Source organism: Varanus komodoensis, unplaced genomic scaffold, assembly GCF_004798865.1.
Source record: "Varanus komodoensis strain SLA01 unplaced genomic scaffold, ASM479886v1 scaffold1, whole genome shotgun sequence".
Taxonomy (NCBI): Eukaryota; Metazoa; Chordata; class Lepidosauria; order Squamata; family Varanidae; genus Varanus; species Varanus komodoensis.
In genome coordinates this window covers 27152682-27166036 of record NW_025335268.1, presented here as the reverse complement: position 1 = coordinate 27166036, position 13355 = coordinate 27152682, and the positions used below count along the sequence as shown (strand labels likewise).

General features: G+C 39.2%; 1 protein-coding gene across 1 annotated transcript in view; it reads left to right on the top strand.

Annotated features, from left to right (window-relative positions):
- Positions 1-13355, top strand: part of DISC1 (DISC1 scaffold protein) — a 158292-nt gene that overhangs the window by 41650 nt on the left and 103287 nt on the right. The window contains exons 8-9 of the mRNA XM_044451511.1: positions 6299-6401; positions 11248-11436. Coding sequence (XP_044307446.1) covers positions 6299-6401; positions 11248-11436 — 292 coding nt within the window. The remainder of the gene's footprint in view (positions 1-6298; positions 6402-11247; positions 11437-13355) is intronic.

The window sequence follows — 13355 nt, the reverse complement described above, 5'->3', positions numbered from 1 at the left end:
TATTTAAAGCACTTTTATCCTGCTCTTCAACTGAAAATGGTCCCTGAGCAGTTTTGCGCCACCGCATCCCTATGATCAACACAAATAATGACCAAAAAAGACAGTCGTTGCCTACAAGCTTACCATAAAATGTGAAAGACATAAAATGGAGAGGGAGGAGGAAAACAACTTCAGCCATGCACCAGTTCTTCATGTTACAGAAGCTGAATGGAAGCATACTCTTTAGGGAAAAGAACAACCAAATGGTCTCTCAGCTGAACTGATGGACCTGCTCTCCAATCTCCTCCTCTCTGCTGCAACTGGATGGAATTATGGGCTCCAGTTTGAAATCAGTAGCTTATACATACATTAGAGTTAAAAAAAGACAAGGCAAACAAAGCTGAATAGATTGGTCTCATCTGCTTGTGAACACAGCAGTTACAAATGCTACAGATCCTGAACAGGGAAAACTGTTCAGGTAATAGGAGCACTAGGCACCTTTAGGGTTGATTAGAAGGGGAAAGGTCCTCCCCTCTTTCTGTCTTTTTCCACTTGAAAAAAATCAGTTTTGAAGACTACTACTCTGCCATGTTTGGCATTTCTCAGAGAACTAAAACATAGCTTTATTCCCATTCTGCTCCTTACCATTCTTCAGGTTTTCCCAGTTTCTTCACCTAAAATAGGCCCATTCATTCATCCATTCACTCATTACACTAGTACCTGCTGCTTACCTGCTGCATTCACTAGGCCTGGCTCTTTTCACTGAAGGCAAGGCCATTTTGGTGCTGGTAGCCCTAGGCCCAAGTAAAACCAATGGTAAATGACAGCAGCAGTTCATGGATCTGAAAAGCATGAATGGGTTTTCAGTACTAAAGGACTAAATGGCCTGGGGAAACAAGAAGGTGCTAAAAGGCTTGCACTGTAGGTGCTCCACTCCCTGTGGATGGCATCCCATAGCCAGGGTGTGACGATTGAAAAAGGTCCCTCTCTAGTAACATAGCATTCTGCCTCATTTAATGGGAATACCCAAGGAATAGTCTCAGAAGACTATTACATAAGGTCCACTTAGGGAAGGGAAGATGTTCCATCAAGTAAGCTGGCCTGAAGCTGACTGGAAGCCGGTACAGATCACAAAGCAGGGGATATATAGGAACATAGTTCTGCTCAATAGTCACATGTCCTGTTTTAGTCTAGCTGAAGTTTCCAAACTACGTTCAAAGGCAGCCCAGATAAAATTCATTGCAGAAAACCACCCAGGAGCTTACCAGAATAGCTATCTCTGTCCAGATAGGTTTCTAACTGTTGGATCAGCCTATACTGATAAAGAGCATTCTTAGCATTCCAGGTAGATCCCGCTAATTCTGAGTTTATTGGGCCTTATCCAGTCCATTTCCATACCCAGGTGTAATCTACTGATCCACCTAAATTAGGTTAAAAGGAGAGGTACAGCTTTGGTGCCATCTGCAGATTGGTTATGCTTCAGTCCACATCTCTAGATGATTGCCTGCTCCCAGCAATTTCATGGAGGACACAGTAGAGTCCTGTGTCTCACAAAGTTGCCTGTGTGCTCTCACCAGTCCCACTGTATCGTTTGCAAGAACAGATTGCGGCAGGTTTCGAGCAACCCAGAAAAGCTCTCCTGGATAACACTGAGGAGATGTACCACACCGAATAGGCTCGCTAATGACTTCTGGTTTGTGCTGGATCAGATGCAACATGAATGTTCCTTCAGTTGCTTTCTAAAAAGCATTAGGGCTGTTTGTAAACATTTGAAGCACCATTTCGGATTTGATGGAGGATATTGAAAAGCTGTTTGTTGTGATAGCTGCCCATGGAAAGTTTTTGCAATAGACACCTGGTGTATTAGGACTGAACAGCTGCCTGATCTTTTGTACAATTTCATTTTGAAAGTGTAGCAGAAACACAGTTCACTAATTTGTGTTGGATGAAGTTGCCCGTAAAGATACTCACAGTAGAACTAAGTTATGCATGAAGTATTATGCTTTTTAATAAGGGCTTCCTTCAGCTAATTAGTCAATTCTTCGTCTTCTACATGAAAACAGGAAATCTTCAATACTTATGCTGCATAGTTTTGAGTGAAGATAATAAAAGCTACATTCCTTGTTCCAATAAACTGAACTGCCCCATCCCCATAAGAATAAGCATGCCTGGTCTAATATAAAGCACTAACACCTCTGTGCTTCACTTGGATGTGCAGGGCAGACAAGTAACAGTATGCCATTGGCATCAAGCATTCACTACAAGCTTCCATCACTTTGCTTTTTCTAAATGATGGCTACAGCAAATGCTGAAAATAGCATGGCATTTTGAAAGAATGAATTAATTTAATATTCTAAACTGAACTGCTGCTTTCTCTATTTCGGCTGCTATTGATTAACCTTACAGACAGATAAGATGCTGTGCTGAGCTGAGCTCTCTTGGCTTGGAGCACTGCACTGTTCTGCTCATATTGGCTTCCTTAAATGTCAAGGTGGTGATGGTTAACTGAAGGAAGGCATTCAGTGATGGTGTTCAAGCAACAGAAACAATGTGGACTACTCTAATTGATTAAATATGAGGGGGGACACCCCCAAAAAAGGAATTTATTTAGAAAAAGCATGTATTTATTTTTACATGTTCAAACTTCAGTCACCTTCAAAGTACTCTCCATTTGATGCAATATACCTATTGAGGCTTTTTTTCCCCATTACTCAAAACAGGTTTTGAACATGTCAATTTGGATGCCTTTTAGTGCTTTTGCCATTTTTTATTTCACCTCCTCCACATCAGCAAAATATTTCCCTTTGGAGACTTTTTCATCTGGGGCAGGGGTCAGCAACCTTTAACACTCAAAGAGCCATTTAGACCTTTTTCCCACACAAAAGAAAACACAAAAGGAGCCACAAAACCCTTTTGACATCTAAAATGAAGATAACACTGCATATAGTATTTTTTACCTTAATGCTATGTAGATCTTCATTATGATTTAGCTGCAGCTCTTGTTCAGTCACTAAAAACTGTTATTTTTAATCGTACATTATAAACTAGTAGGGCTCCTGTCATATATTTTGAATAGGAGAACAGCTTCCTGCGGAGTCAAAGTCAGTGCTAAAGGGCTGCATGCATTAAACAGCAAACCCCATAAGTTCGTCAGCAGTAAAAGCAAATGAATCTACCCACTTCTCATTAAACGTTTGGTTTTCTTCAGAAACTTTTCTTCAATTTATCCATGGTTGGCCTGGGGGAGTGGGGAGAGTCACAGATATAGGTGTGTTTAGTGACTGATTAGCAGATAAACAGTCAAGTGCTGTGAATTGTGACAGGTCCCAAGCCCAGCTTTTATCATTCAGAGGAAGGAGATTACATTTGGACAAAGAGAATCTTTTCAGCAGGGTTTGAGTAACATGAGGGCCTGCAGGAAGCTTGTTCCACTCTTTCCCTGCACAATAGCAGAGGAATGTAGCTATTTACTTAACCAGCTAGCGCAGGGTTCCTGACTGGATGCCTCATCATCACCTATTGGTATTTTGTAACTTGGAGCAGATCAGCAGCTGTGCCGGCGTGTGTTTTGAGCAACGGAACTGCAGCAGGGGGATTCAAGAGCCACGTGCGGCTCTGGAGCCATGAGTTGCTGACCCCTGATCTGGGGAAACAAAAGTCACATGGGGTGAGGTCAGGTGAATAGGGAGGGAAGGGCACAGGGACCGTTTTTGGTCAAAAACTGCTGAACACTCAGCTGAACAAAATTTCACCACTGCACATTGTGTAAATCCAATTTTGCCATCACAAAATCGGCAAATGTGTTGAAAGAGTCTCCCCCTCTCCCCCCCCCCCAAAAAAAAACCCTCACTGAAACTGAACACAGCCTCTCACATCAACCCAGCTGGGTACACTGATGCAGATGGATTCCTAGAAGACTGGCCTAGCAGAGGAAGCCTGTACTACAAGGGGCCCACCCTCCAGAAGATAATTCCTAGGGGGGTTGGTCCCCCCTTGTATCTGTTATTCTCCTAAAGCTGTCCCTTGCTTATACCATCCAGATAGCTAAATGTAATAATGTCAATATTGTATGAGATTTAACAGTAATTGGGCTTGATTCTGTAAAGCTAAAATTATGTAAGTTCTACTGGATGTGCCTAGATTTGGGAATGCAGTATCTTTAACATAAGTACTTTATGATCGTCTAATTACAATGAATATCTAATACAGACTAGTGCCCTGTCTTTCAGGTGGCCTTTGCTTGTATCTCTTTGCCTTGCTTAAGGTAGGCTTGGCTTTAGCAAAGTTTTCTTCAGTTTCTGCAGATAGCTAGTATATACAGGAGGATGATATATTCAAGAAAACATGCCCTCTTTCAAAAAGGAGGGTATTATTGATGACTTGAAGAGAGAAAAAACCTAAGCATCTTCAGTTTCTTTAAGGCTCACACAAGCACATTTTATGACAGTGTCATGACCATAATACTATTATTAGGACATTTAGATGGAAAATCTTTCAGCAAAAACTTAAAATAATTCAATAACACCCAGCATCACAATTTAATAAGATGATTTAGGATCTAGTTATATAGTAAACAATGACAGCTTGAAGGATAGATTTGTTGACTAAAGGAATATCAAACCTGGAATTTTCACTTGAAATTTCATTTTGGATCTGGCCTTCAGAGATTTACTTGTATTTTTATCTTACTCTAACAATACAAGATGGTTAATTTCCATCTAATACAAATGCTGCTCAATTTTTGCAGTGTACTATTTCTGACAGAGTAGAAAACTTTTAATCCAAATTCAGAATATAGAAGTTGATGCACTTTGGAATTCTTAGTTAATTTCCTGAATTCAGAACTGTATCCCTTGTGTTTAATATAAAAAGCTAGTATACGTAGAATGCTATGTCTTGTTTTTATATTTATTTTCCTGTAAGTTGTTTGTCCTTGTAAACACAGTTCATGTTTGCTTGAAATTTGCATATTTTTACCATTTTCTTTCCTTCCTGCCCCTAGAAGCCATTCAGTGAAAATACTATAGTAAGCTGTTTTTCATTCTGGGATTAATATTTAATCCCAGCCTACAACACTTAAATTTTAATGACACTTGTCTGTTCTTTTATGCTTTCTGAGATGACCATATGATGATTGGGCTCCTGTATCTCCATCTCTTGTCTCCTACTCTTAAGAAAGAAAAGAAAAGAAAACCTTTTGGGGGAAAAACAAACCCAAATAAAAAAGAAGTCATGGACTACTTGTGGCTTTTCACCTAGCAGTTTGTACAACTATGTTCTATAACAGGAATAGGCTACATTTTTGTCCCAAGGAACATGTTTGCCCATTCAGCACTTAAAAGCTGAACATGTTTGCCCATTTTACTTTATTCAGCACTTAAAACCCACAGAATCACATTGCAACAAAGAAGTTACTGTCTTCTCCTAGCCCCCACTTATAGTACAATTTCTTTTGCTGCTTCTGTCCCATTACTGGTGCTTTTCAAGTGACAGCAACACCATTGGCAATTGTGCATAAATTACCCTAGATAAAGTTTCACCTTGTCAATTTCTATTCAGATTACTTATTCTACTTACTGCTCACTTTGACAGCCGAAACATAAATGGAAATTGATGAGACAAGACTACACATACACATACTGGGCAGCTATAAAAAGCACAACTGTGAAAGGCTGACCATAATAACAGTAATAAAGTACAAATGCAGTTGCACAATTTTCAAGGTTCAAGAAATGCAGTCCCGGTTGCACTTTTTTGAGGCTTCAAGAATAACAAACCATGGTGAACAGAAGAGGAGGACACTTGGAGAAGGGAGGAGGATCCGAAACAGAGTTTGCTGCAAGGAACACTGAGATACTGACTCAAGGACTGAGGGTAAAGGAGTGGTAGAGCAAGTCACAGATCATCTGTCAGGTTCTGATACTCTGTCTAGAGACAACACATAGCATTTTTGTAGGGTGGCTTAGTGTCTTGTGTGAACATGGCTATTGGCTATCAATAAGCTATTGAAACAAAAATCAAACATCTGCACTGGTTTGCTGTGCTTGAACTTTCTGCCTGAAAGGAAATCCCAGCGTATCTGCTCCACTACTTGTTTCTAATTCATTTCTCCTGTGTTAGGTATCTGCTTTTGTGTGGCAAAGCCATTGAACTGAATTATAATGGTGTCTTGCAGCAATATCACACATCACTTTTTATTAGCCTTTGTTGTCTTGTTAGGTAATGATGTCATGTCTGTAAACCAAGACAATTTGAAGTGCCTTTTATATTTCCTTATGTTTTTACATGAATTAATTATATATCATGGCTGTCAATCTAGATCTGTACCAGTCAAAAGCTATGCAGCATTTTAAGGAGGAAAGTGAGTGATATCGAGACTCAGCTACCAGCTCTTCTTGAAGCCAAAATGCTTGCTGTATCAGGTAATTTTGGATAAACTATAATGATGCAATAACATTGTATTTCCATGATGTTTTCATCATAACCTGAATGTAAGGAGATCAGGAGCTAATGCTTCTGGTTTACAGAGGCATTGTTTCATAAACAAATGAACACAAAGATGTAGGGGAATTAACATGAATTTGGTATAAATGACATTTCTCAGCGGAATACAGGTGTTGCCAGCTTCTATTTATTCAGATAAATAAAGAGCTAATGTGGGCAGAAAAAGAGCTATTTCTCTTGAGAGCGCCTGCACATATTGTTCAGAAGCAAAATATTGATACGTGAATAAGAAGCTCGTTGCCTAATAAGCTAACAATTTTAAAAATTCATAACTGCTTTTTGTGTCATGGACTTTGGATTACAGTGCTCCCCTGTTTTAAAAAAATACAGGGGCAGGAAAAAAAAAAGAATAATGTACAGCTATGCTTATAATTTGCAGACCTGAGAAGAGGAAAATCTTTCCATTAGGCAAATGATGAAGGTGTGTTTCAAGAAACCTTCCATCAAATAACATTGTTGTGACCTATTTTATTCTTGCCGAATGGGCTGTGCTTTTTGCCCTAACTAGCATGCATAGTGTCGTGCGATAATACTTTGTATTTTAAAATGAAATGAGGAACTTTCCCATCAACTTCGGACATTATTTTTCAGTGCTTCTCATCTATAACCTCACCACTACTTATCTCGGCACCTACTCCTGCTTCTCTGCTGGGTCTTACCTTCTCGGCTGCCCACCAGGGCTCTTATCACAGCTGTCTCCCTTAGAGCTGACGCTCGATCTTCTCAGAAAAGTTTTGCCTGTGAATGGGAGATTCTTGGGTCTCCCAGAGGAGATTTGGGTTGACAGAATCTTAGCTGCAACCCTGGTCCTTGATACACACTGCACAAGACATGCAGCGCGATGTAATCCCACATTTAATCAGCCATACGCTGAATGTAACATATTGGGCCCTCAGTCCAGTTCAGTAGTTTTCTGTAAAGAAGAGTTGTAATTTCAGATGGGCTGGACGTGGAGGGACGTGGGAGACTTGGTTCAGTGACTGTGCTCTTTTTATGAGATGGCAGTATTCTAGGTGGTTTAATTTGCAAGAGCTACACACACATTTCCCCTGGTTACCAGTATTCCTTCTTAAACTGGCTTCCAGTATGAAGAACTTGGCTAATTCCAGACCTAGATCATTGTTGTGATCCCATTACAGACACCCTGAAAGATGTTTCTGTTTTGGGGAGCATCAGCCACCTATAGGGAGGTAGATAGTTAAGATTTGTGGGGTAAGTTCATGGTCTGAATTGCATAGGACCCAATAACATTTGAGATTTACTCCTGGATATTTTTTATTTTCCTTCTCATCTTCTGCATGCTTTTAGATAGGATCACTTGTTGATAAAGTATCATGCATTAGTGTTTGGTATGCTCTGTGTGTGTGCGTTTGCGTGTGTGTGGACGTGCACTTATTATTATGAATGGATAGCCAGTCAGGGTGGAGGCAGTCAGAAAACAGTTTGCCACTCAGCTGCTTGCCTAAGAGAGACTGCTATTTATTCAAGGCATCCTGCCGAGTGGCGGATTGCATGGTTGAATTGTATGTGTAGTTTACTTCAGCAGAATTATGTAGGTCTTCATCGTGCAGACTTGTGAATGGCTTAGAGCTCAGAGTCTCCTGTGTCCAGATGTATCCTTCATCCATCAAATCTGCAGGCTACTTTTCGTTTCATGTATCCATTATTTTTAATTTAATTATTTATCCATACATTTCATTAAAAAGGACCCAAGAAGTCTACAGAGTTAACAATAAAAACATATAAAATTACAGAAGCAACAAATTGTTGCTAATATAGAAAACAAAAGCCTGCAAAAAGATCCTAAACCTACCAATTCCCTTCCCACTAAGGTATTTGCAAACAAAATTATTTTCATTTGTTCTCTGTAAGAGAGAAGAGCACCAGATGGATTGCTCTTGGGAGAGTATTCTAAAATCTGTGCATCACTACAGTGTTGTAGTGGTGACACATTTAAAGGTAATTAACAGTGACAGAAAAATGGATAGCTTTACATTTTAGAAATGTGATTGTGGTCTTATGATAGTGTTGCTCTGTTTACACTCTCAAACAACAGCTGGTTGCTAAATCTTGAAAGATCAAAGATCAAATCTTCATTGAACACAATCTTCAATAATGTATTAAATATGTAACCTCTTAAATGTTCGGCATCATTTAGAACATTTGAATGTTTGGAACCTTTTCCTGAATATAGACCACCCTGGATAACAAAAAGTCATCCTTATTTTATATAATTTTCAGGATAGTGACTTAGGTGTAGTACCTTTCTGTATCAGACACAGTTGATTGCAATAAAGTGCTTTAGGAGATAAATGAATATTTACTTTGTTTGTTTTTTTCCTGCAGTTGATATAATACAAAGCATTAAGTTTTATTTAAAATTACTGTTTAACATTGTGCACCGAATTTTACAATTTCTGTATAAAAAAATTTACACACATAGGTATGTTTTCTTACAGACCAGATCAACTGGAGAAATTTGTTTGAGACATCGCCCTAGAATGCCCATACACAATAATTTCGACAGTGAAATGGTTCTCTGTGAGCACAGGCCTCTGGTGTAGTTAAGTTCTGGTAGATGTAATCCTGAGGGCATAGATGTGGAGGATTGTTTTTACCGCATGATCAGTAGCCTAGAACTAAATACATCTAGCTATACATATTCATGGGAAGTGGTGCCATCGCATTGGGTATCCTACTGTGTTTCTACAAAATTTGAACATAAACTACCCTATCTTATGTATCTGTACATATTTATTTCTGTATCCATACATATGGATATATTTACTTAGCTCCTGTTAAAATTTAGATAAGTGGGTGATTGTTTCTCACACAGTGAAGAATGGTATAGCAGCATTTATGCTACAGGTCACTTTCTGTAGATATTTTCTCTGGAATTTATTCAGGTTGATAGTGATTACAATCTATTCCTGTGTGTTAATCAAGGAAGCATAATTTTCTGAAACATAGTTCTTGCCATTTTCAAAAAAGCTGTGTATCACTTCATCAGCTTTCTCAGATTTTGTGGAAGATGTCTTCTTTTCAAATGTTGGAAGAAGGTGGATGCTTACCTTGCAAGATCTGACAAGTAGTATCTGTGTTGATACAATGTGGAGATGTTGAAACAAGCAAGTCAAGCAATGAATAAATTACAATGCACTGCTTACATAAAACATGAATCTGTCATGAAAATGAAAAATTGTAGTAATTAAATTTTATTAACTAGATGTTTTCCATGAAGAATATATTTTCCACCACCAAAAATTACCTTGTCTATCCAGAACACCATCATTATTTTGTGATTTTGGACAGTGAGGCAGATTTATATATCTTCTAAAATGCAAGTCTCATGTGACATTTAGAAAGTGCCAATTTAAGTTACTGTGATTGAGGTCAGGAGTTCACCGCTGGCACTTTAAGAGAGTGGTGTGTGCTGATCCCTTGATGAGCTTTTGATATTTCATCTCAGACTTGAAGGCACATTCCCTTCATCAGGAAAAAATAAGGCTACGTGGAGCAGATTTGCCCCATGGGCATCTATTAGAGGCAAAAATGCTTATACATTATTAACTGATATATGTTGCTTCTTTCATCATAGCTTCAAATTTTGGTATTAACCTTCCTTCTGGGAATTAGTAATCATCCAGGAGGCATGAAATGTTAATAGATGGGGTGGCATCTTCCTAGCTTTAAAAATAAGAAGAATGATTAAGCTGCAACTTCTAATTAAGAATTAATGTTTGAAGGGCTTACGGAGGAATAACCCTAGCAGTAGAAGGCAGCTCACAGGTGCTATCCCCAGTCCTGCTGAGGGACGGAACCGCATGACTAAGGAAACACAAACACGGCTTTCTGGCCATCAGGCAGCACTCCTGGGCTGCTGGATAGTAGATCCAGAGAATCTGCTGCTGCATCCAGCCCCTCTAAGATCCTTCAGGGAAGCGGCAGGAGGAAGATGCTAGAGAGGCCATGCTGCTGCCCACTGCTGGTAGAGGGGACAGGTGGGCGGAGAGGGAAGTATGGAGGAGTGGGAGGCAAGGGATTTGGGGTGGTGGTGGTCAGGGCTGGCCCCAGATATTTTGCAGCATAAGACAGATTTTAAGATCCCTTCCTCCCCAGGCATGTACACAAGGCAGACAGTGGCATCTTATTTCAACAGTGGTGACAGGACAGCATGCTCCACTGTCCTCTTAAACAGCTGTCTCAGATGTCAGATGCTTGCTGGATAAGGGAGTAGGGAATATCAGCAACATGAAAAAAGGAGCCATGTATGGAGCCAGCACTTTGGAATACTCTTGCTGACTATAAGAACATATTCATGTGCATGTGTGCAGGTAATATAAGCTTGGTACATCACAGAAAAGACTCATGGCAATAACTACTTGTGTCAGTAGCTAGTTGTAGCTACTTGCAATGTGATGGACTGCAGGGTGATGATCCAGCCAGTAGGTAATTATTTGTACTTCATTTTTAAACATTACATGCTGAGCATGTTACTACCCTGCATCACTTTTTTAAAAAGAAAGTAGGAGTATAGCAATCAGAGGAGAAGAGCGAACTATGTTATAATCATTACACAGGATTTAAGTAATGGATATAGATTTTCTTGAATGTTCATCACTCAGTTTGTATGTCTTGAATATATATTACAGAAATGATGATGATGATGATGATAGATTTTAGTAATAATTTACTTCGAGGTTTCAATGTTTTGTTGCTTTTCTGGCTTTCTCTCTGTATAATGTTCTTCCAATGAATCCACAGGAGGTAATTTCTGCATTGCGAAAGACCTTGCAGAAGAAATTAAATCGTTAATGGCTGAAAGAGACCGGCTGGAGAAACTTCTCAGTGAATGGTCCTTGCTGAGTTCTCAAAATGCCCAGAACCTAGAGAGAATGAAAGAAAGTCACAAGAGACTGAAGGAAGACATGGAGCAAGGACAAGCTGCCTTTGGTAAGTAAAGCAGTTTGCCAGCTGTTGGGGGTGACAGAAGCCCGCAATTTCTGTGCTTTGTGCCATACAGTATTCCAAGCTGATGAACAGCCATCTAATTTATAGGACATTTTAAAAAGTTCTTTGATGAGGAATTCTGGCAGAACCTTTGATACATATTGTGTTGAATATGCTGTCAGCCTTAGTCTTTGTCATTCCTGCCTGGCATTTCTTCTTGGCCTAGTATATGTTGATGATGTAGCACGCTTGATCTCCCTTGGCTCATTTTCTTGTGGCCACCTGTGGTGAAGCCTGCTGCCTGACACTGAGAATGTCCTGTGCATTCAGAGCTCTTGCATATTATACACTCTGCACACATCCTTTAATTCACAGCAAATGCAAGATACCCACAATAATATCAAGCCTGACAAGAAACTTAATTGGAGGTTTGTTTCTAAGTGTGTTGTGGAAGGATATAATTCACAGCATGCATAAAGAGCTGAAAGCAATAAATTGCTATTTACATGAAAGATTCAGGTGGATTTACTGAATAGGATAGTCTTTAAAATGCCAGCATTGTTAAGAAGATTTTTTAATCCATGATCATTTGAAGGGGGCAAGGTATGAAGCAGAATGTTTTTGGTTTCATCGTGTTAGCTTAGTGTTTCAGAAGGCTTATGAGGTAGCCAGGGGACCATCATGCCAAGTCACCGAAGACACAATTATGTGCAAATTTAGACAGAAGAAAGGGCTTACAATTCCCAGCATGACTTTTTTTCTGTCTAAATTTGCACGGAGTTCTTCCTCGGAAAGGCAATCGATTAGGCTGAAGTGGCTGGAAATAAGCACAAGTGAATCATTTACAGGGAAGAGAGGGAGCTAGGGTAAAGACCTGCTCGTTATTAGCCAGGTTAATGTCACTGATAGGCTGGCATTTGTCTATCATAGTGATCTGACACTATTTGAAGTTTTAAGTATTAATGAGTCACAAAAAAGTTGCTGGTATGGCCCAGTTTCTTCCTAAGTTCTTGTGGCTTGTTAAATGGGCAAGATCCAAGCAGCCAGATCAGCATTTGGTGTTTCTGTAGGAAACATCTGGACTCATTTGTACCATATGCCAGTATTAATTCATGGGATTCTCTTTAAATTTGACTAAGTGCTTCATCTCTGGGGTGGTATAGCAATAAATCAAATAAATAAATTCTCTTTGAGGAACTATGCTCAATACCTTTGCTTCATGCTTTAAAGTGGCTTCAAGTATGGAACCCTTTCGGAATTTTAGAATGCTTCTTTATTTTTAGACTTTTTTTGCTGTAGGTTGTAGGATTATATAGGGAAAAGTTGGTACTCTGTGAAGTTTGCTGAGGTGCTTTCTATCAAGACAAAGATAGTTGTAAAATAAGGCCCTCTTCCATCTGTTTCCTCCACCCATTTTCCGTTTCATGTAAATAAATAATACTTAGGCACACGTATGCATATTTTAATTACTTTCTCTTCAAGTAGAACATACTTGAAAACTGTAAAGATAAAGAAAAGTTGAGCCACTGTTTTAATAGCAATATTTCAGATGTTACAATTACTTTGGTTTACAAGTGTGGTGATGACAATGCCCCTCTCCCTGTTAGTAGTTACCTTCTGTAAAAATAAATAATGTTCCTTAATATTTTCAGAAGGGTTATCTCCACAGATCTGTTTCATTTTTCAGAGTTTACCTTTTCTATTCCACTGTTTAAACTCTCTTAAGGTAAAACTGTGTTTAAGGAATTAGTGTGGTTGTTTTTAGAGGAAACAAGACCATGCAAGCCCAGTTTTTTTCTGCAAGAGCTGTAGCGATGCATTTCCAAACTGGGTTCTTAAACTCAGCAGAATTTATAAAACTATTCTGGAGATTCATTTTCTGAAAGAAGCAAACACCACAAATTTTGGCTGACAGTAGACAT